Source organism: Sylvia atricapilla, chromosome 4 (assembly GCF_009819655.1).
Source record: "Sylvia atricapilla isolate bSylAtr1 chromosome 4, bSylAtr1.pri, whole genome shotgun sequence".
Taxonomy (NCBI): domain Eukaryota; kingdom Metazoa; phylum Chordata; class Aves; order Passeriformes; family Sylviidae; genus Sylvia; species Sylvia atricapilla.
In genome coordinates, this window is record NC_089143.1 from 16,296,548 (window position 1) to 16,317,065 (window position 20,518).

Genomic DNA, 20,518 nt, shown 5'->3' on the forward strand with positions numbered 1-20,518 from the left:
AACTTGGCAAATTTCATTTTCTTTCGCAGTCTTCAGCTTTTCACATTTTTTTTTTTCTTCCAGGTCCTCAGTGTTTCCAACTGTTTGTGGTTTCTTTTTTTTTTTTTTTTTTAATTTTTTTTTAAGCGCTAACTGGTATCTTATTTGTCATTTGACTTTTTGTGTCCTGGGTTTTCATAAGAAATATAAATACTGTAATTATTTTAAAATTGAAAAACAAAAGATGATAGAGTAGGCACAGTTATGCAAAGTTTACTTTATTGGATTTAGAGATTGCAGATAGAAGAGTTTCTGATTTTTTCAGGAGCTGCGTGAAATTTGCATTAATTATGTTCATATGTTCTTTTTAATCTTTCATGGATTCATGGAACATACAGTCATTGACTGTTAATACAAGTGTTAACATTTTTGTCTGAATTTGATAGTAGAGGTAGAAAATGAAAAACTTAATTAAGCATCACTACTGGGAATGGTGATACTTCTTTTGTAGAAAACTTGCTGGTTTCAATCATATCAAGTTCAACAAGGGCAAGTGCTGGATTCTGCACCTGGAATGGGGCAGTCCTGGATGTAGGTTCAGGCTGGGGAATGAGATGCTGGAAAGCAGTGCCAGGAAAGGAACCTGGGGGTCCTGGTCAGGGGAAAGTTGAACATGAGCCAGCAGTGCCCTGGCAGCCAGGAGAGCCAACCCTGTCCTGGGGTGCATCAGGGACAGCATCACCAGCCAGGCAAGGGAGGGGATTGTCCTGCTCTGCTCTGAGCTGGGGCAGCCTCACCTTGAGTGCTGGGGGCAGTTTTGGGTACCACAATGCAAGAAAGATAAGAAGCTATTAGAGAGTGTCCAAAGAAGACTAATGAAGGGCCTTCAGAGGAAGCTGTAGGAGCAGGGGCTGAGGCCACTTGGTGTGTTCAGCCTGTAGGAGACTGAGTGGAGACCTCATTGCAGTCACAACTTCCTGGTGAGGGGAAGAGGAGGGGCAGGCACTGATCTCTTCTCTGTGGTGACAGTGATAGGACCCAAGGGAATGGCCTGAAGCTGGGTTAGGGGAAGTTTAGATTGAATATTAGGAAAAGATTACCCAGAACGTGGTTGGCCTCTGGAAGTGGCTCCCCATGGGTCAAAGCACCAAGTCTGACAGAGCTCAAGAAGTATTTGGGCAATGCTCTCAGGCACATGGTGTGGTTCTTGGGGATGATGCTGTGCACTGCCAGGAGTTGGACTCAATGATCCTTGTGGGTCTATCTTGTGGGTCCATTTAAACTCAGCTCATTCTGTGATTCTGTGAAAAGTCTCTCTCCTTTTCTATAAATTTAGATATGTGATTATCTAACACGTACAGAATTATGGTTCTTGAAATTATCTATATTTATATTGTATTGTTCTTGAAATTATCCATATTTATACAGAATACCTGAAATTATGAAAGCACACTTAAATAATGCCATGCTTTAGGTATTTAATCCAACCAAATATTTATATGGTTATAAATTACCTACATGGAGGTAAAAATTACATGTTCTGCTGTGGACTTTTGAAAAGGAATTTCTGCAGGCTTTTTTCTTAATGACAAACTGAAGCTGTAAATGAGATTGATTGTTCTTTATTTTCCTTTGTTCATTTTTGTGCCCTGTCAACCATGTTTTTCCTGGTGGTAAAATGGAAAGTTTTCTTGCAACCAAAAAGTAAAGTTATTGGTTTTCAATACTTAATCATGACATCATGGCTTTGGAAATACTCCCACATTAAATGAAACAAGACAAAGAAATTTACTGTTGGAATAAAAATACTCAAAATTCAACTGCAACCCCCTGATATATACTGAAGTAATTTATGCAGATGGTATTTTTGCTAGACTTCAATGCTTATAACAAGGAAGAATGTAAAGCAAAGAAAGAAACACAGCTGACATTAAAAATCAGAAAAGTAGGAAGTGCATGTCTTAGATTTTTAAGGCTACAGAATTATCACTTCTGAAATATTTGATAGGTGTTAATATCTGCTAACTTCCTATGATTCTGCAATCTTCTGCACACAGATAAAAAGATATGAAAAATAGCAATGATCAAAAAATAATACTTACAACAACCTAAGTGATTTCAACCCATCAAAAGTCCGTGCAGGAATACATCTCAGGCGGTTGTAACTAAGAATTCTGAAAATATACAAAATGCTGTCAGCAAGTGTATCAGTTATTCAGTAAACTATGCAGAGCATGACCAAAATCAGCTTTTGCACACACAGCTAGTTAGGAAATAAGTTATTTTACAGCCTCCAAACCAAGCAAGTTTTAATATCAACTAAACATCCTTTTTTTCCAAGACAAAAAACACCAAACAAAACACTGTAATGCTTCCAAAGAGTCATTGTTACATGTTTAAACTTACAAGGTGAGCAGCTGAGTCATGTTGCTGAAGCTCTGATTAGAAAGAGTGCTGATTCTGTTGTTACTTAAATCTCTAAAAAATAAATTCAGAAATTCAGACCTTAAAATGAATGCCCCAGTCCCCAAACAACTGCAAGTTAAACTGACAGACACATTTTCATTAGTAGAAGCAGTATTATCATTGATATAACTATTTAAACCAGCACCTGTTTTTACTTTCACATGCCATATATAAGCCCAGCAAGTTTAGCTTGATCGATAAAAAGCATTCTCATTTCAACACAGATGAAAAAGCAGTGCAATGCATTCTAATACAACAGCAACGTTCATCATGCTACCAAGTTAATAATGCAATCCTTCATGAACTCAAGCACAAAAATGAAAGTAATGTTTTAAAGTGGAAATCATTCTAGTCATGTCCCTAATGACACCTAAGTAAATATCATTTAATACTCTACTTAACACTTACATGATGAAGACATTAAAGCCCAGAGCTATTATTATAAAGAACTTAGATTTACAGAAAAAGCATTAATGTCTTCTTTGGTCAAAATTCTAATGAATAAAGTCTTAAACATAATTACGATGGAAGCTGTAGTGGTATGCTGGTGGCTTCAAAGATGCTGCATTAAATGTGAATAATGTCTGTTCTTTATTCTCATATTGTGCTTTACTTTTAATTTTATGTTAACTATTTCAGTATTGTTTTATGTATTTTGTGGTGAAATACTGCCTTTGTTTCTGGGGGAACCTTGATATATTAATTTAAGAGCACTGTTGAATAGCTATGCAATATACATATTTCCTCACTTGAAATTTTTGTGTAAGCATGTAAGATGACTGACTCATAATAAACATATTAGGCAAGTATAACAGAGAAGTACATTCAAAAGAGAATGAAAAAGATAAAAATAAACGGCTTTCTTTGTTTATCTGGCACTCAGGAGATTTGCATGTAATTCTTTGTTAGACCACAGGACTATGCACAGTAGTTTCTTTTGCAAACACAGCTGAGGAACATTCTCAACTACATAACAGAAGCATGAGTAAATTCACAGAAGAGTTTAAAATAATGTGCCCTGCAGCTCTCATAAATGGAGATTGTTAATACTCATTTGCATTCTATTTACCATTCATCTATTCATAACTTTCCTAAACTATTCACAAAGATTTCCTACAAGTTCTACACAGGATAGACTTGCAAATATTGCAAGGACTTTTTTTCCCCATATTATTTGAAAAACACAAAAAGTTTTGGAGGTATGGCCTTTAAAAAATTTGTGACTGTGACTTCTTTTGTCTAACATGAGGTAAATAAAGGAAATTAATTTCTTGGCTTTGAATTGGTCTAAACCCAGTGAAAAATGAAATTTAAGGAATTCAGTTACTCCCCTCCACTTTTCCTTCTGATTATAATGAAGCCATAATCTGCTTTCAGAATGTAACACAGTTCAGTCTCAGCTGGTACAAATTTTTATAGTCTTAACAAGACTATGGAAATTTCAGATGGAATTACAGGCATTTACATTTATGGTCTCCCTGTTTTTTCTCACTGTACACTTAAAAGGTAAAGAAATCATATTCAAACCATTCATGAAGATAATAAATTTCAGAGCAACTAATGTTTTGCCTGAAATCATAGTGAGTCAGCAATAGAGTTGGCAACAAGGCATTTTAGACAAGCTCTCTCCTTGGGTCATGAAAACCATATACTGTGGGAGAAAAACTACCCTGACTTTGTAAGATCTTATGTCTCTTTTGAGGTCAACTATAATTTTTGCTTTGTTATTTTGTGATGTAATCACTGGAATAAAATACCCATGCTCATAAAATGTGAGTGAATATATTATATGTAGGATGTGATAAGAAGAATATTTTATTCTCAGTTATAAAATATGGTTGGGTATTTGCTGAATATGTTACCCTTTACAGGATTTTTCCTATAAATAAATTCAGGTATAGTTGAGTAAGGTATTTTGTTTTGCTTTTTATTTCAGTAGAGAACATTGCTTTAGAACTACTTACATGAGTGTCAAATGCTTGTAGTTGGAAAGCTCTTTTGGAACAAAGGTAAACTGATTTCCATCCAAATAACTAAATCAGAAAAAATAAAACAAAGAGCATTATGTATTTAATTAAAATAGGAGCATCTTCATCCACTAATCTCAGAAACCAACAGTAAAGTAAATAGCAAATGAATGCATACTATTCCATTTTATAAGAAACCTACAAATTTTGGGTTTTGGAGTTAGAACTGAGGATTGTAGCCTAAGATCCAAATGCAACTGTATCATATATAATGCATATTATGAAGTAACATAATAAAACCCATCTCTTGCATTATAGTTTCTATTTCATAATCACTCTGCAAAATGAGGTCTTTATCATCTCCATTCCCCACACACCTACACAGGAAAGGTAAATCTGACTTCTGCAGATAACATTAAGTGTGGATTTTTAGCTATCATAAAAAGAAACACTCTAGCATTGCAGAGGTAGTCCTTTACACTACAAACAGCAAGGTCTAGTTTTATCTCTAACAGCAAATTCATTTGTCTTGCCTGTGGTTCAGGCCACCTTCCTTAATCTATCCCTGTAAATTTCATGATACATGAGTTTATCATGCTACAATCCTATTCCTGTGAAGTATGTTAGTGACTGAGGACAGTAATCAATCACCCTTTAATAGAAAAGTTAGATATTTCCCCCCCCCCCCCTCAGTAGGTTCACAGCTCCTCTATTATATTGCTCACTCTTCTTCCATGCTCATAATTCTCAATAAGAGACCTTCTCGTCCTTAGAGTTAATGGGGACAGAGCTATAAAACTGTACCAGCACTGGTGTTACAGGCAGAGGAAGGCAACAAGCCTTGCCTAAAAAGCTTCCAGTGTTCAGCCAGACATAACAGAGCCCAAGTGGAGGGGCTCTTCGTGTAACCAGGGCAATAGTTTAGAGATTATAAGAAGTGCTGAATTTACCCGACAGTTTGAAATGAAGCATATAGTAGCAAGAAGATTAAAGCTCTTCAGTTTCTCAGCTGGGGAAAATGACTTTGCTGATGGTGATATTACTCATGTTTCCTGGAACCCAACTGGAAACTACACCCTCGTTATCCTTATACAAAGAAGATATTTTTGCCATCCAAATACTTGCAACATGCTTGAGCTAAGAGCAGTCTTTGATAGGGACTTTTGTTTTGTTTTGAGCTTAATGTCTTTACATATGCTGTAGCATCTTTGGAAACTTTAGTCTTTACTAAATGGATGAGCTGAAACACAGTTAAACTTCACAAAAAAACTATCTACATCTAATCAAAAGGCTGTCTTTCTTTCTTCTTCTTTTTTTTTCCCTTTGGACTGTGACCTCCTAGGGCTGGTTACCAAATCCAAAATGTGTCTCAACAAGCTTTATACTTACTCTATGTTACTGGTGGTGAATTGAGCATGGGCTCATGTAATTAATTATTAAAAAACCCAAAACAACTCTTAAAATTTTTGAAGAAATAAGTATTCTGAGTAAATTCTTTTATCAAGAGACACATTAAATTATATTATTAAGCTTCATTAGAACTGAAGTACTACAAGTATCCACTTGCCTGATAAAAATTCTTCCTTGTTCAAATGAAGCAACTATTAAGATATTTTATAAAACACATGAAGAGTACATCTTAGAAGAGCCATGCATGCTAATAAGCAAGAAGAATCAATCAGTATGCAACTGATACTTGCATTATCAGCTGATTATCACCTCCATTATTCTTCTGAAAAATATGCTAGATTGCATGCTTAGACACTAAAGCATACAAAATTGTGCACAAATGAATTTTTCAGTCACAGGGTTTCATTTGCAATTCCAAAAGTATCTCTCTTTAGCTGCTTTGTTTTACATTGCATTGATGACCTCATACATGACAAACTGTATTTATACAAGACTGAATTCAAGAAAGTCATCTATGAGGAAAAAACCCTAAACCACCCAACTCAAAACCTAATGAAGTTAGAGGTTTATATATCTGTGTTTATATATATATAAACACAGATATATAAAGGTCATAATAATTCCAATTTATCAATGGTTAGGGACTTTTAGATGCCATTAAACACCAGACTAATGATGGACATCTCAGAATCTTCTATATAGTATGAAACCATAGAGTGGTAAAAATTTTTAATTACTTAATGAAACGTAGATATGATGTTTTCTGGAAAAGCACTACATTAACCAACCATTATGAAACATTATTAAATACTTGTCGTATGTAACACAAACCAAGATTTTTTTTCCTGTAAGTTATTTCTATTTTTTTCAATATTCTGACTTATCTGATAAAGAATCAAAACGAGAAATATCTCAATTTTCAGGTTCATATTTTCCCTTTCATAATGCATAAAAATTTGCTCATGTAGTCTTACTTGCTCTTATAGTCTTATTCAGTTAATGTCTTCAAACAATACATGAGGTAGCAAGCTCCTTTTTTTGTATTTATTCAAATCATATCTTTCATAAAATACAATCTTAGCAATTTTTCTCATAGAAAAAAAAATGTTTCAATAGAGTGATAAAATAGCCCAGATTTTATAAAGCTGCCTGTTTTAAAAGGAAGACATTCTATTAAAACCAGTGTTTTTTTGCAATATCACAAAACTATCATAATCATAGAGTTGGAAGGATCACAGAATCATTAGGGTTGCAAGGGACCTCTGGAGATCATTCACTCCCACCCCCCTGGAAAGGCAGGGATACCTAGAGCAGGTCACACAGGAACACATCCAGCTGGGTTATGAATGTCTCCAGAAAAGAAGACTCCACAACCTCCCTGGGCAGCCTTTTCCAGTGCTCTGACAATATAAAGAAGTTCTTCCTCATGTTAAGGTGCAGCTTTTTGTGGCTTAGTTTACGGCCATTAGTCCTTGTCTTGTTGCTGGGCACCACGGAAAAGAGTCCAGCACCGTCCTGTTAACACCAGCCTTTGAGATATTTGTATGTATTGATGAGATCCTGTCTCAGTCTTCTCCAGACTAACCAGGCCCAGGACCCACAGTTCCTCCTCACAGGAGAGATTCTCAGCCCCTAATCACCTTTTTTGCCTCTATGGACCCTCTCCAGTAACTCCTTGTCCTTCCTGAACTGTGGAGACCAGAACTGAAGACAGTACTCTGGAAGTGGCCTCATGAGGGTTGAACACTGAATGAGCATCACTTCCTTTGTCCTGCTGGTTACACTCTTCCCAGTGCATCCCAGGACAGAGTCCAACGCCTGCCCTGCTCAGGACGGCCCCTAGAGTCACATCATGTGCCTGAGACCATTGTCCAAACAATTCTTGGACTCTGGTAGGCTTGGTGCTTTGACCACTTCCCTGAGGAGCCTGCTGCAGTGTCTTATCACCCTCTGAAAAAGAACCTTTCCTCACCATAATTTTACTTCATACTAAAGTGAAAGTGACTGTTTCATAGTTAACAGGGTCAATCCTCTTGCCCTTCTCAAAGATTTGGAACATTTGTCAGCTTCTAGTTGACTGGGACCTCTCCAGATAACCTCCAGAAATCAGGCCTTGGAATGAGGCCTTGGAATGGCATCAACCATCTCTTTGAGTATTTTTTGATGAATTTCATCCAGGCTCCATAGACTTAGAGAAAGCCAGCAAGAGCAGCAAATCCTATGCAAGTTTGGTGTTGGCTGGGAGTTGATAATTTTCACAGTCATAGCGTTCCAGCTCAGGGCATTGGGACCCTCAGAACCGATCACTGGTATTGAAGACCAAAGTGAAGAAAGCATGAAACATCTCCACTTTGTCTTTGTCCTTGTTTGTGAGGTGACCATATTCATTGAAAAATGGACCAGTGTTATTTCTGGGCTGCCTTTTGCTATTAAGATATTTTAAAAGGCTCTTTCTATTGTCTCCAGCAGTACTGGCCAGCTTCAGCTCTAATTGGGCCAATTTTCTTTCTACAGTGACAAGCAGCACCTCTATACTCCTCCCATGTCACCCAACCTTGCTTCCTCCCATGTTACCCAAACTTGTACTGGATGTACACTTTTCATTTTTGCTTAGCTCCAGAAGACCCCTGCTTAGGTGAGCCAGCCTTCTGTCTCACCTGCTTGGCTTCTGACTTTTTTTAATTGCTTGCTTTTTAGCTCTTAACAGGTGGTACTTAAAAAGTGACCAGCACTGATGCAACTCAGTACCTTCCAAAGCATTTCCCATGGAGATCTTAATAATTCCCTGAGCAGCCTGAAGTCTGCTCTCCTCATATCCAGAGTTTACGTTTTGCCAGCACTTTTCTTCCTGTCAACAGAGATTTTAAACTCGACTGCTTTATGATCACTGTGGCCAAGACAGACACCAGATGCCACTTTACGCACAAGACCCTCTCATTAACATGCAACAAATCCCAGAGAGCAGCTTTCCCAGTCCACTCCCTTAGTACCATAAAGCCATTGTCCAGGCATTTTTAACTCCTTGACAAAGATGAAGGCCATTGATTTAGAGGAGTAAGGTGCTTGATTTAGAGGTAAAAAGTATTGATCTAGAGGTATAAAAAACATGTTCATTATGAAAACACATTCATATTATCATTATTTTCTTTTTGCTTTTTTGTGTAATTGAACTTCATTCCTTTTTAACCAGTGACCAGAGATTTATCAGATTAACTGTTGCCCTTAAATAAACCCAGTGTAAGATGATATCCACACAGTTATACAATGGTTCAGCCCTGGGGATATAAAATCTGAGAGCGATTACAATTTTATATACATATATTTTTAAAGTTATTTAGTAACAGATAGTTTGTAAGACCAGTTTAGGACTTACAAAGCACTGCTAATTCCAGTTTCTCAAGACAATGTGAAAGCCTTCATAAAGCAGTGGATTAACAAATTTCAACTGATCTGCTAAATTCAATTTTTCATTTTTTCCCCTCATTCTTGACCCTGACAATAAAAATCTGACATTAATTTTCATAAAAGGGATAAAAAGCATGCCACTTACAGTTCAGTCACATCTTTTGGGATGCCTTTAGGCAAAGCTTTTAGACCCTTGTTGCTGCAGCGAACTACTGTGTCCAGACAAGTACATTCTGCAGGGCAGCGGGCCAGGGGAGAGCAGCTATTGTCATCATTTCCTGGTTAATAAAAACAAACCAATGCTAAGATTGCTAATAAATGTCTCTTCAGTCTTAGCAATAATAGCCCACCTAGATTTTCTTCAAGCTAATGTGATATTTCTGCATTATAATATCTCAAGGTGTGGAAAAATTACACCATCTGTGCAAACCATCACTAAGAATTTACATTTCAGGTGATGCTTTACATAGTGCAATGCTCTTTTACTGGGTAAGAATGCTATTACACAGGGAAAAAAAACATTAAAGAAAGAATAAATCCTGAAATAAAAGACAAAAAACTTTAAAAAGTATTAAAAACAGTCTCTCTCAAAAAAAGATACAGTCTTGAAAATTGACAAACCAATAATGCAGTAAATGGAAATATGTGTGAGAAATGCAAGATAGCAGCATTTCTTTTAATTAGGAGTTAATGAAGCTGCAAGCTATAACATGTCATGTTATTTGATCAAGTAACCTGAGAGTGCTTGATTCAAGCATTGGTGTTTGAAAATATTCTCATCTGTACTACAACATTGGATCAATTTTTTTATATTATTTCTAAATTATTAATTACAGTACTGAAGATAGGCAAGAAAAACTTTTGAAGGGATGTATACAACAGCCCGTGCTGATCATCCAAAAATGGGTGGAAAGTTTTTAAACTGACACAGAAATTGAGCATGAAGGCCTTTAAAGTGCAGTACTTTGGGATTTATGGGAGCCATGCAGCTATCTATATGAAAGCTAAAATCATAAAAGGTTCAGATATTAATTTACTTACCATCATCACATGTAAAATCCTGAATTGCCACATCCTGGATAGGAATCTCTTTGAGGAAGTAAGGTTTTTGGCAGCGAGGGTTCCCCGTGACGATGCGTTTCTTCCTGAGCCAGTCTCCAAGCCATGCGAGGTGGCAGTTGCAGTTGAAGGGATTGGCCAAGAGGTTTCTGAGAACCACAGGAAAGTTTATCCCACATGACACCATCCTTTCATTCTAAGGATTCTATTTTCAAAAAACCATACCTTAAACACTGTTCTTCAAACAATATTGTGTGTAAGCCACAGGTGAGAGACGTAATTTAGGCTCTGTGTGGTGAATCTTGATACAACTTTTTCAGAAATAATTTAAAACTTTCAAAGACCTGACTTCATGTCAAGTCACTCTGTACCAATAACACAATTTTATACAGAGATGGAGGCTGATTACTTTACATTATTAGCTTTAACCTGACAACAGGTATTCCATTAATTTATCATCTCAAGATTTCCATCTTTTATTTGCTCCAGAGAGTAAGTTTCCTATCTGAAGTGACAGCTAAGCTGATTACATGCCAGTTACAAAAATGAATTTACTTCTAAAAGCCTCAGTACTTTTGGCATCTCCTTATTGCAGCACAAACATATTGACAATTCCATTATTTATAAACATGGCATCCTTAATATGCAAAATTAGTAACTGGGTGCAAAGTGTCACTTCTCATGTAGAAGGGGGATTAAGCATTCTCCTGAATGATGCTACCTACAACCAGCACTTCTTCATGAAACTGAGTGGCAGCTTTGCTTACTTTTTTCACATCCCTTAAATTGCATCATATTTAAATTAAAAAAAGGATATTTCTTTTTACAGAAAATGAGACCTAAGTTTCCTTATAAAACATATGAATTAAGATTCTCATCAGGCCAAGGAAATTTAAGCAAGTTCTTGTGGCACAGGGCACAAGGACAGAGAACATGGTAATCTAACCAGTTGTGATTGTGTGCTGTCTATCCAAAATGTGGCCTTTTACCCTGGTTTAGATCAGTAAGCTTCCACAAGGGGAGCAAGCAGGATGTTTTTTCTGCCTTCTCAGACACTTCCACAAACCTTCTAATGCTGTATCAAATGGCACCATGAAAACATACTCTCCATATGCCTAAGATGGTCCAGAAAACAAAATTTCTCAAAATTGCCTCTATGAAATCCTTTTATCCCTGAACTTTACTAAGTGCTGTGAAATTACACATCAAAGTATTAAGGGAAATGCCCCCCAAAGGTCAGAGATTTAAACATGGCTACGATAAAAGAGGAATGTGACTTACAGCGTGGAGAGCGAATGCAGCGTGTCGAAGGAGCCGGGTGCCACGGTGGTGATCTGGTTGTCATACAGCGAGAGCAGGCGGACAGAGCTCAGCCCTGTGAAGCTGTCATTCCCCACACAGCTCACCCTGTTGCTCCTCAGCATCCTGAGAAAGAAGAATCAGCATTTTTCAGCTTAGCCTGGGCAGGGACCAGGGCTGAAGTGGCTCTGGAGTGAGGGCCGAGAGGTGTCACTACAAGGGGGCTGCTGCCAGTGAAGGGACCAGCAGTGCAGTGACCCCTGTGCAGCCTGTCACCTCACTGAAGAGACTGAGTGCAGTGTGTGTGGAGCAGGCTGGAAGACACAGGTGGGTGGGTGCGTAGGTTTCACAGAGGCAAGGGGTATTTCACAGAATCACAGAATGGGTAAGGTTGGAAACGACCACTGGGGGTCATCTGGTCCAACTCTGCTCAAGCACGGTTCTCTAGAGCTTTTCCCTAGAGAGTTACTGAGGTTTGTGGCTTCTGAGTACCTCCAGATGAGACCCCGTAACCTCTTTGGACAACCTGCTCCAGTTTTCCCTAAGCATTTGGGTTTTTTCATTTTCTTTCAATACGAGAAGCAGTAATTATGAATTTTTAACTGATGAGAACTGAAACTGAAGTTCCCCAAACCAGTGAAACGCAGCAGCCCTCTCTTCATGTTTCCAAGGCTGATGACTCCAGAACTCTTATTTATACAAAGCAGCTTACCTCTTCTTGAGGTCCCTTTCACTTAATTTTTCTTAGGACAAATTCTAGAAACCACTTCTACCGCGTTCAAAAGCATTTAATTCAAATAAAATCAGGATTCCTCCTCAGCATGACTCTCAGACAGTACAGATTTCAGAATCCTAAACTATCCTAAAATCTCTCAAATTTCTCTAAAACTTATGAGTTTGAAGTCTGTTGTTCTCCTCTCCGTCCACCCAAGAAGGTAGTTTCCTCTCATGCTCTTGTCTAGCACTAGCTCCTTTAAACTATTTTAGCAGCTTTAACTGCAAGGTTAGAAATTGTAGACATTATTTATTTAAAATACCTAATGTCTATGGACAGCTGAAACCTCAAAGATCATCTAATCTTGGCTCTGGCCTACAGATCAGAAGGACAGGCTCTCTGAAGAAAGCCAAGATGCTGTAGATTGTATAAACATTTTTTTGAGTGGAAAGAACTAAACTGCTTCATGGAAACAATGAAATGAATTCAAGCTATAGTGCTTTTAATCTTGCCTTCACTGTTGAAATGACAAAAAAATTACTTAGGAGAGAATAATTTCCCACATTTCAATACACACCAGAACAATTTCTTCCTCCAGCAAAAATCCCAGTAATGGTTGAGCTGAAATGAATCAGATTCCATTACGTAAAACGTGTAATTCCCGTGCAAAAATCGGTTACTTTGATGATTATTCCCATTTCTATTTCTGAAGTGGGATGTTTACCCATTCTCAACTGCTTCACTGCTTTAGAGGACTCATTATACCTATAATTAATGACTAATAAACTAATATAATGTATAGCTTCTAGTAAAATAGGAATAAAAACTAAAATATGCTTGAATAATCCATAGCTAATCCTCCAAAATATTTTTTAGGACAGATGCGATATTATTCTCTAAAATACCTATGAGAAAAGAAGAATAAAAATACCCAAATAAATATACTTACAGTGTTTTGAGACTTTCTAGTCCTTTGAACATTTTGTGTTGAACACTTTCCAAGCGGTTGCTTGTGAGCAATAGTTCGTTCACACCAGAGGCTCCATCAAATGCTCCTTCTTCTATATCTGTAATCTTGTTATTGCTCAGGTTTCTATTACACATTAACAGAAACAGATAAGAACTGAGAGGATTTTCTTTTATAAATGTCCTAAATTAACTGTTAAATGCTGCAGACTGAATAAATTCCAAGAAAGACTTAGAATCTTAGTTTTCCACTGAGCTTGGAAAAGACCTCCAAAATCATCAAATGCAGTCTTGATGCAATAGCCAAACTGTTGTGTAAAAGCACAAAATATAAATATATAATTAAACTTCAAACTAGTAAAAAAAGTTTCAATGCCCTTCTAATTAAAGAAGCCAAGATTTTTTTTAAGTAATAATCTTTTGAAGATGGTTTTTAAATAATGGCAGCTACCCAATCCATGCTATTGCCACACAAGAACATATTTTCTTAATTTTGAATTTTATCAGTAACTATACTTTTTCAGGTCTCCAGCCTTTACAGCATTTTTAGATTAATTAATAAAAAAATTATACTGTACGAGTACAGCACAACTAACCTCTCAGATTTATTTTATCTTGATAGACAAATATAAGAAAACAGTATAAACAGCAACATATGTAAAGGAAATGTGTGAATATAAACAGTACATGAAATGTTAATAATTTATGACATTAGTTAGAGAGGAGGGTTTATAAGCAAGATAGTTCATGTATCTGCAATTTGCCTGCAGAGTGGATCAAAATATGGGGAAAATCACCTAAAATATTGCAAAAATACTTAGTGTTTATGATTTTAGTTGAAAGATTGAAATTACATCCCAAATGGGTTGTATCTGTACTATATACATACAAAAGCAAACATATGCAACAGCACACAATTCCTTCAATATTTTTCCTAATTTTTCCTTTTGTTTTGTTTGTTTGATATCTTTATTTATACATATTACACAAGTGCATAGCTACACATTAAACTGTTACAATACACTAGTGATTTTTAAAAAGGTCTTAAAAACTCTCTGAGACAAAGTGAATGGAAGCAAAGCTAAAGACTGATGGAATCAATGGTGCTGGGAAGAAAATCAAACATTATTTGATGCAATTTCTAGAACGGTGTTTAAATCATTCAAAATGAGATAGACAATATTTGTTAGAAAAACCCCAGGAAGTTGCAGCCTACTCTTCAGAGCTGACTACTCTAGCCTAGCTGAAATGCATCCTACACCTTGTCTGTGATGAAGGATACAATCATGTCATTAATTAGGTTAGATAGGACCTTTATATCATCAAGTCCAAGCATCTAATCTAGATGTGATTAGTTAATGCATCCCTAAATCTTTTAAATTTCTCTAGGGATGGCAACAACACCAGCTCCCTGGTTGGCTTGTTCCACTGTTTGACAGCCCTTTTCATAGAGAAACCAAAGTAAACCTTCTCTGCTGCAATTTGATATGATTTTCTCTCATCTTGTCACCTGGGAAAAAAGGACAACCCTCACCTCACTACTACCTCCTTTCAGATAGGTGTAAAGAGCAATATGGTCCCCACTGAACTTCCATTTCTCCAGGCTAAACAACCCATTTCCTTAGCTGCTCCTCATCACACTTTGGCTCCATACCCTCCAGCAGCTTTGTTACCCTTCTCTGGACTCTTTCCAGCACCTCAATGTCTTTTTGGTAGAGAAGAATCCAAAACTGAACAAGCTACTTAAGATGTGGCCTCACGAATGACAAGCACTGAGGGACAATCCCTGCCCTGGTCCCACTGGCCACATTATTGCTGATACGGGCCAGGTGCCATTTGTGCTCTTGGCCACCTGGGCACAGCTGGCTCATGTTCAGCTGGCTGTTGACCAGCATCCCCAGGTCCTTTTCTGCTGGGCAGCTTTTCAGCCAAGTCTGAGTGCTGCATGGGGATGGTGTGACAGCGCAGGACCTGGCACTTGGACTTGCTGAATCTCATACCATTGGCCTTGGCCCATCTATCCAACCAGTCCAGATCCCTCTGCAGAGCCTTTCTACCCTCCAGATCAACATTCCCAGCCAACATGGTGTCATTTGCAAACCTGGGGAGAGTGAATTTAATCCTCTCATCCAGATCATTGGTACGCATATTAAACACAACAGATACTGAGCCCTAGAGAACACCACTTGTGAGTGTCTGCCGACTGGATTTAACTCCATTCACCACCCTCTGGGCCCAACCATCCAGCCAGTCTTTTACCCAGTGAAGTATTATGTCTGTCCAAACATGAACATCCAGTTTGTCCAGGAGAATGCTATGGGAAATGGTGTGAAAGGCTTAACTAGAATCTAAGTAGGCAACATCCACAGTCACAGCATTCATTTAGTTTCACAGTGGAGTTGTTTAGTCTGCAAGGAGCTAGAAGACTGGAAGTAAGAAACTCATTATTTCTAATCCCAGATGACTTGTCCATGTCAAGCCCTCAGTTTCCTAAAATGATTTTTGTTCTTGCTGTAACACAGATACTACTTTACCCACTTCACATGGATATTTAAAGATTGATGTTGCATAGCTAATCAATGTTGCAGTGCATACACATGCTTTATAACTGATGAAGCATCAAATCAATGAAACATTTAGGCCTCAATTTTTCAATGTCATCTGTGCCGAATGGTCTTTGCACCTAATTTGAACCTCCAGAAGAAACATGAGCTTCACAGAAATATAGAATTTACTCATATTGGTGTCTCTGCAACATCAGTACTTCCTTCCAGTGATGCTTAAGCAGTCACTGTATTATGCTCTCAATGGAAGAATGTTGTAACAACTGATAACTATATTAGGAAGTTATAATGCAGTATTATTAAAAGAGTTAACTCTTCATTTATATTTTTTTCATTTTTTCCCTTTTCAATTAACCAGATTTTAAAGTCTTTGGGCATTCCAAAGACAGCTACACCAAGACTGATACTCATCCTTTTTTTCCATTTTGTCTTGAGCACCTCCTCAACTTAAAAGAAATATTGTTAAATATGAAGATCTGATATATGTATAAATGTGTTTATTCATCTGCATGTATGACACATCGAGCATTTTATTTATTTCATAGATTCCTGCAATCATAGAATGTCTTGAGTTGGAAAAGACCTTAAATATTATCTAGCTCCAATCCCTCTGCTGTAGGCAGGGACAACTTTCACTATATGTTGATGAGGAAATTAAATACAGATCCATAAAGGACACCATTTGTCACTGATATCCTTGGGACTCTGAGCCACTGGCCTTTACTCTCGGGATGCTGCTGTCCAAACAACTCCTTATCCATCTAAGTCCACCCATCAAATCCATTTCTCCCCAGTTTAGAGAGAAGGATGTTGGGGGAGCCCATGTCAAAGGCTTTACAGAAGTCCTGATAAATAAAAGCTATAGCCCTTCCCTTGTCCACTGATGCTTCATATTGATACTTGATATTTCCAAAGTACATTGTAGCTGTAAAAAGTGCTAATCTGAGATTTATGAAGATTTAATAAAATAGGGAATCTACTGTATAGCACCAGAACACTGTCATGCCAAATATCCTACATTCTTTTTTCTAAGTATTGAAGCCCAATTTGAAGTGGTAAGGTGTACTCAAGTGGAGAGGTCAAAGGCGAGTTCATTTTACATTGTTGGGGTTTCTAAAATATTTTAATCTAAAGAATGAGTAATAAATATTTAACTAATTGTGATCACACTAGCAAGGATCTGGTTAAGGCTACCAATAGTTGAAGCAATACTATTGCTCCCTTAAGATTTTGATCACTAATACTCATGATCTCATACAAATGTTAGTCACTTGGTGACTACTAATCTATTTTTACTTGCATTTTTCTTCACTTACCATTTATGTTTGGAGTTAATCCTGAAATGATTGAGCACGGAGTCACAAAGTCTAACTAAGTCATCTTCCCTCAAATATGTCTTTTACATAAGCTAAAGAAAAGCTTTTCATAGTCTTATTTTTAGCAACAATTGCAATTGGTAAGATTATAAACTACTCTTAGAACATTAACTGTTAACGTGGACTTACATGGATGGCCTACCAAACCACTTTTTCTCAGTCATTTAAATTTTGATATTCCCCTCACCTAATGACTGTTTAATGAAGCACAGAATCAACGGCATGTCCTTAATGTGCTGAAAGAGGCAAAATTGTCTGGTTAGAGAGTAATACAGGAAGTTACAAAAGATTACTGGAATCTTTTCTAAGCAGCTTATACTGTGAGCTCCCTGCTGTGGCTGCATAACAGACCAGCTGGCTGGATGCTGCCGTGAAGGTGCTGGAGCTATACACCATGAGAAGTGGCTGCTGGCAGTGCCAAGCCCCATGCAGGAGAGCTGCCAACTCTGACCTACCTCAGGGATTAATTTAAACCCATTCTTGATTTTTGATTGGAATAAACTGAATCTTTTGTAGATTAGAACTAAGAAAGGTGGAGAGACACAGCAAGGAGCTAATACACTGTCTGAATAGACAAGGTCATTGAAGTTGCACTTACATTTTACGCAGCTGAGGAAGCTTCTTAAAGATTCCAGTAGCTTCCAGGACTGAAAATTCGTTGTTATTTAGTCGCCTAAAAGAAATTACATCAATTTCAGAAAAAAAATTATTCACAGATTGATATAGAATGTTCCACATTAAGTGAACTTTTCATTCTGGCTTCCCTGAACATCTGATATTTAACTGGTAGCTGAAGAACAATTCATTACATAGTGACATTTCTAATTTTGATAATTCCTGTGAATGAACATTCTCATTCCTGTGAATGAACATTCTCATTAGTTAAACTTAGGCAAACATAAGACATTTTCAAAACCTGATCACAAAATTTTATACAGCTAAAACTGAAAAGGAATATAAGACGATGTTTTTAATTTTTCAAGCAAAAATGTAACTAAGGGAGGATTCCACGGCAACCTATAAATAAAAGTCTTTAAGAAGGGCATATAAACCACTGAAGATTAGTCTTGTGTTCTTTAAAGGATATCAGGTGGAGTCTGCCAGACATCTGGAGGTACTCACAGAACACTATTTACAAGAATGAAATAATTACTCTTCTTTTGAATAAGGAATGAAACCCACTGCATAGGTCTGCCCATGAATTTAAAACCACTTCCCTCACCATGATTTATCTTCATACCACTACAGCTGGCACATATACATTGCTTAAGGCAGCATTAAATGCTGACTTGTATCACTGTAAGAAGGTATGCAATGAGCAACAAGTATTAGCTGGGCACTTCTTTCCCCTGCACAAGTATCAAAGGTCACAGTTCAGAACACCTTTAACAGCAGCTATGTTAGGGGACCACCTATATTTCAAAAAATACCTGCATTGACCAGGTACTCCCTATTTCCTCTCTCGGAAAGAAAATGGAAATTATAAAATAGATCCTTTATATGCTCTAACAGAGCTATGTTATTAAGGAAGGGAGTCTGTCCTACATTTCTTTAGAAATCTTAAAAAGGAAGGAGAAGATATGACTGAAAAGATCACTGTGAATTAAATTCAGCACAATTCTAAACTCAGAATGCTTTTCAGAATTCCCTCATTGCAAGACAAGTTTTAAAAAAAATCTAGAAAATTAGAGAAAGCTGCTTGTTCATCCTTCCCTCCTGTTCATTCTCATTGACAGCCAGGAGGGAAATTAAGGTTGTAAATCTGAAGGTATGGTTGTACAGCAGTTTCAATGTGGAATCAAACTGAAAGAAGACAGAAGTTTTTTGGACATACACTAAACATTTGTATATCACACTAAACTACAAGGAACATGAATTTCAGAAGATGCTATCTTCTGAATGAAGATAGAAGATGCTATCTAAAAATCAGCTGAATGACTTAATGTGGGTTTTAGTGGGACCATATAAAATATTCTTGTACATTCTCAATTAATGAAGTTACTTCATCACTCCAAACACTTTTCTTTACCCTATATATAAACAACAGTCCCACTGACCATTCTAGAAATGCTGATATCTTCAAACACTTTTCAAGTGCTATACCATGTAGAATGACTTGATAATGAAAACATTAACTGATTTTAATAATGCTTATTTGCTTTACTGCAAACATTTCTAACCCCACTGAAAAATGTGAACATTTGATAATTTCTTTTTTGTAACAATTTTTTACCTATTAAAAGTAATTTACTTTGTCTCTCCCTCAAGTGTGTTTCACACAAATGTCTTCAACCCTTTTAGTCTTCTTTTTCCATGATTCTTGATCAGTTCTCCTCGAAATTTTTCTGAGCAGTTATATCCATCTTGAAAAATGAAGTTTTTAACACAGTAAAGCTGATCCTTTACTATTGCTATGCACAGTACAATAATTATTTCCTATAATTTACATTCTACATTCCTATACATATATCCAAAAATGAAATTTGCATTAGGGCCCAATAACACTCCTTCATCTTTAATATGTATGATAACCACATCCTTTTATCTTGACCTACTTGCTGTTTATGCCTCAGTCTTGTATTTCTGGTGCTAAATAGTTCTATCTAATTTCTATGTAGAATTTTAATTTTTATTTTATTTAAATTGTATTTATTTTATTTAAATTAGTCCACATACAATGGAATTAAAATTATTATAGAGGACTGGAAAGTTTACGTATGTGATGGGATCTCCATTCTGGACCTTAACACTATGTTTTGAGCTCAGTGCTCTTCACCGGTAAAGACAGAAACTATAGTTATTACCCAGCGATCACTAGATGAAGAAAATGATCTTAAAATTACTTTTATCTGGTTTATTCAAATGAAGTATTGAAATACCATTCTCAAAACAATATATAAACAGAAGCATTTGATCATGATGCCTACACATTCTGTTTGTCTGGATTATTCGATGCTTTTTCCTGTTTTAATAACACAATGGCTAAGATATTGCATGTTTTTGAACAACAGCTGAACTTTCCTGGAAACCAATATACTGCAGTGATATTCATGCTTTCTAAAACTACTTTATTAGATGATCATCTCTTGTAAAATCATTATAAAAATTCGACATATAAGATTGAAATCACTTTTTATTTAACGTTTCTTCTGGGGACTTCGTTTTGAGTGATTTCTAAAATGCTTCTTGAATTTTCCTATATATTAAAAAGATACCTGAAAAATATTTTATTTCTGGGGTGCAATTACAGACTTGTACTTCATATCAAATACTTTACTGCCAGATTAGACAGATCATTCAGTGTTGATCTGG

The 20,518-nt window shown here is 36.7% G+C and overlaps 1 protein-coding gene across 1 annotated transcript in view; it reads right to left on the minus strand.

The window, feature by feature from the left end:
- Positions 1–20,518, minus strand: part of SLIT2 (slit guidance ligand 2) — a 113,532-nt gene that overhangs the window by 42,268 nt on the left and 50,746 nt on the right. The window contains exons 14-21 of the mRNA XM_066317677.1: positions 17,805–17,879; positions 13,250–13,393; positions 11,568–11,711; positions 10,269–10,435; positions 9,373–9,505; positions 4,410–4,478; positions 2,386–2,457; positions 2,082–2,153 (exon numbers count right to left, since the gene is read on the minus strand). Coding sequence (XP_066173774.1) covers positions 2,082–2,153; positions 2,386–2,457; positions 4,410–4,478; positions 9,373–9,505; positions 10,269–10,435; positions 11,568–11,711; positions 13,250–13,393; positions 17,805–17,879 — 876 coding nt within the window. The remainder of the gene's footprint in view (positions 1–2,081; positions 2,154–2,385; positions 2,458–4,409; positions 4,479–9,372; positions 9,506–10,268; positions 10,436–11,567; positions 11,712–13,249; positions 13,394–17,804; positions 17,880–20,518) is intronic.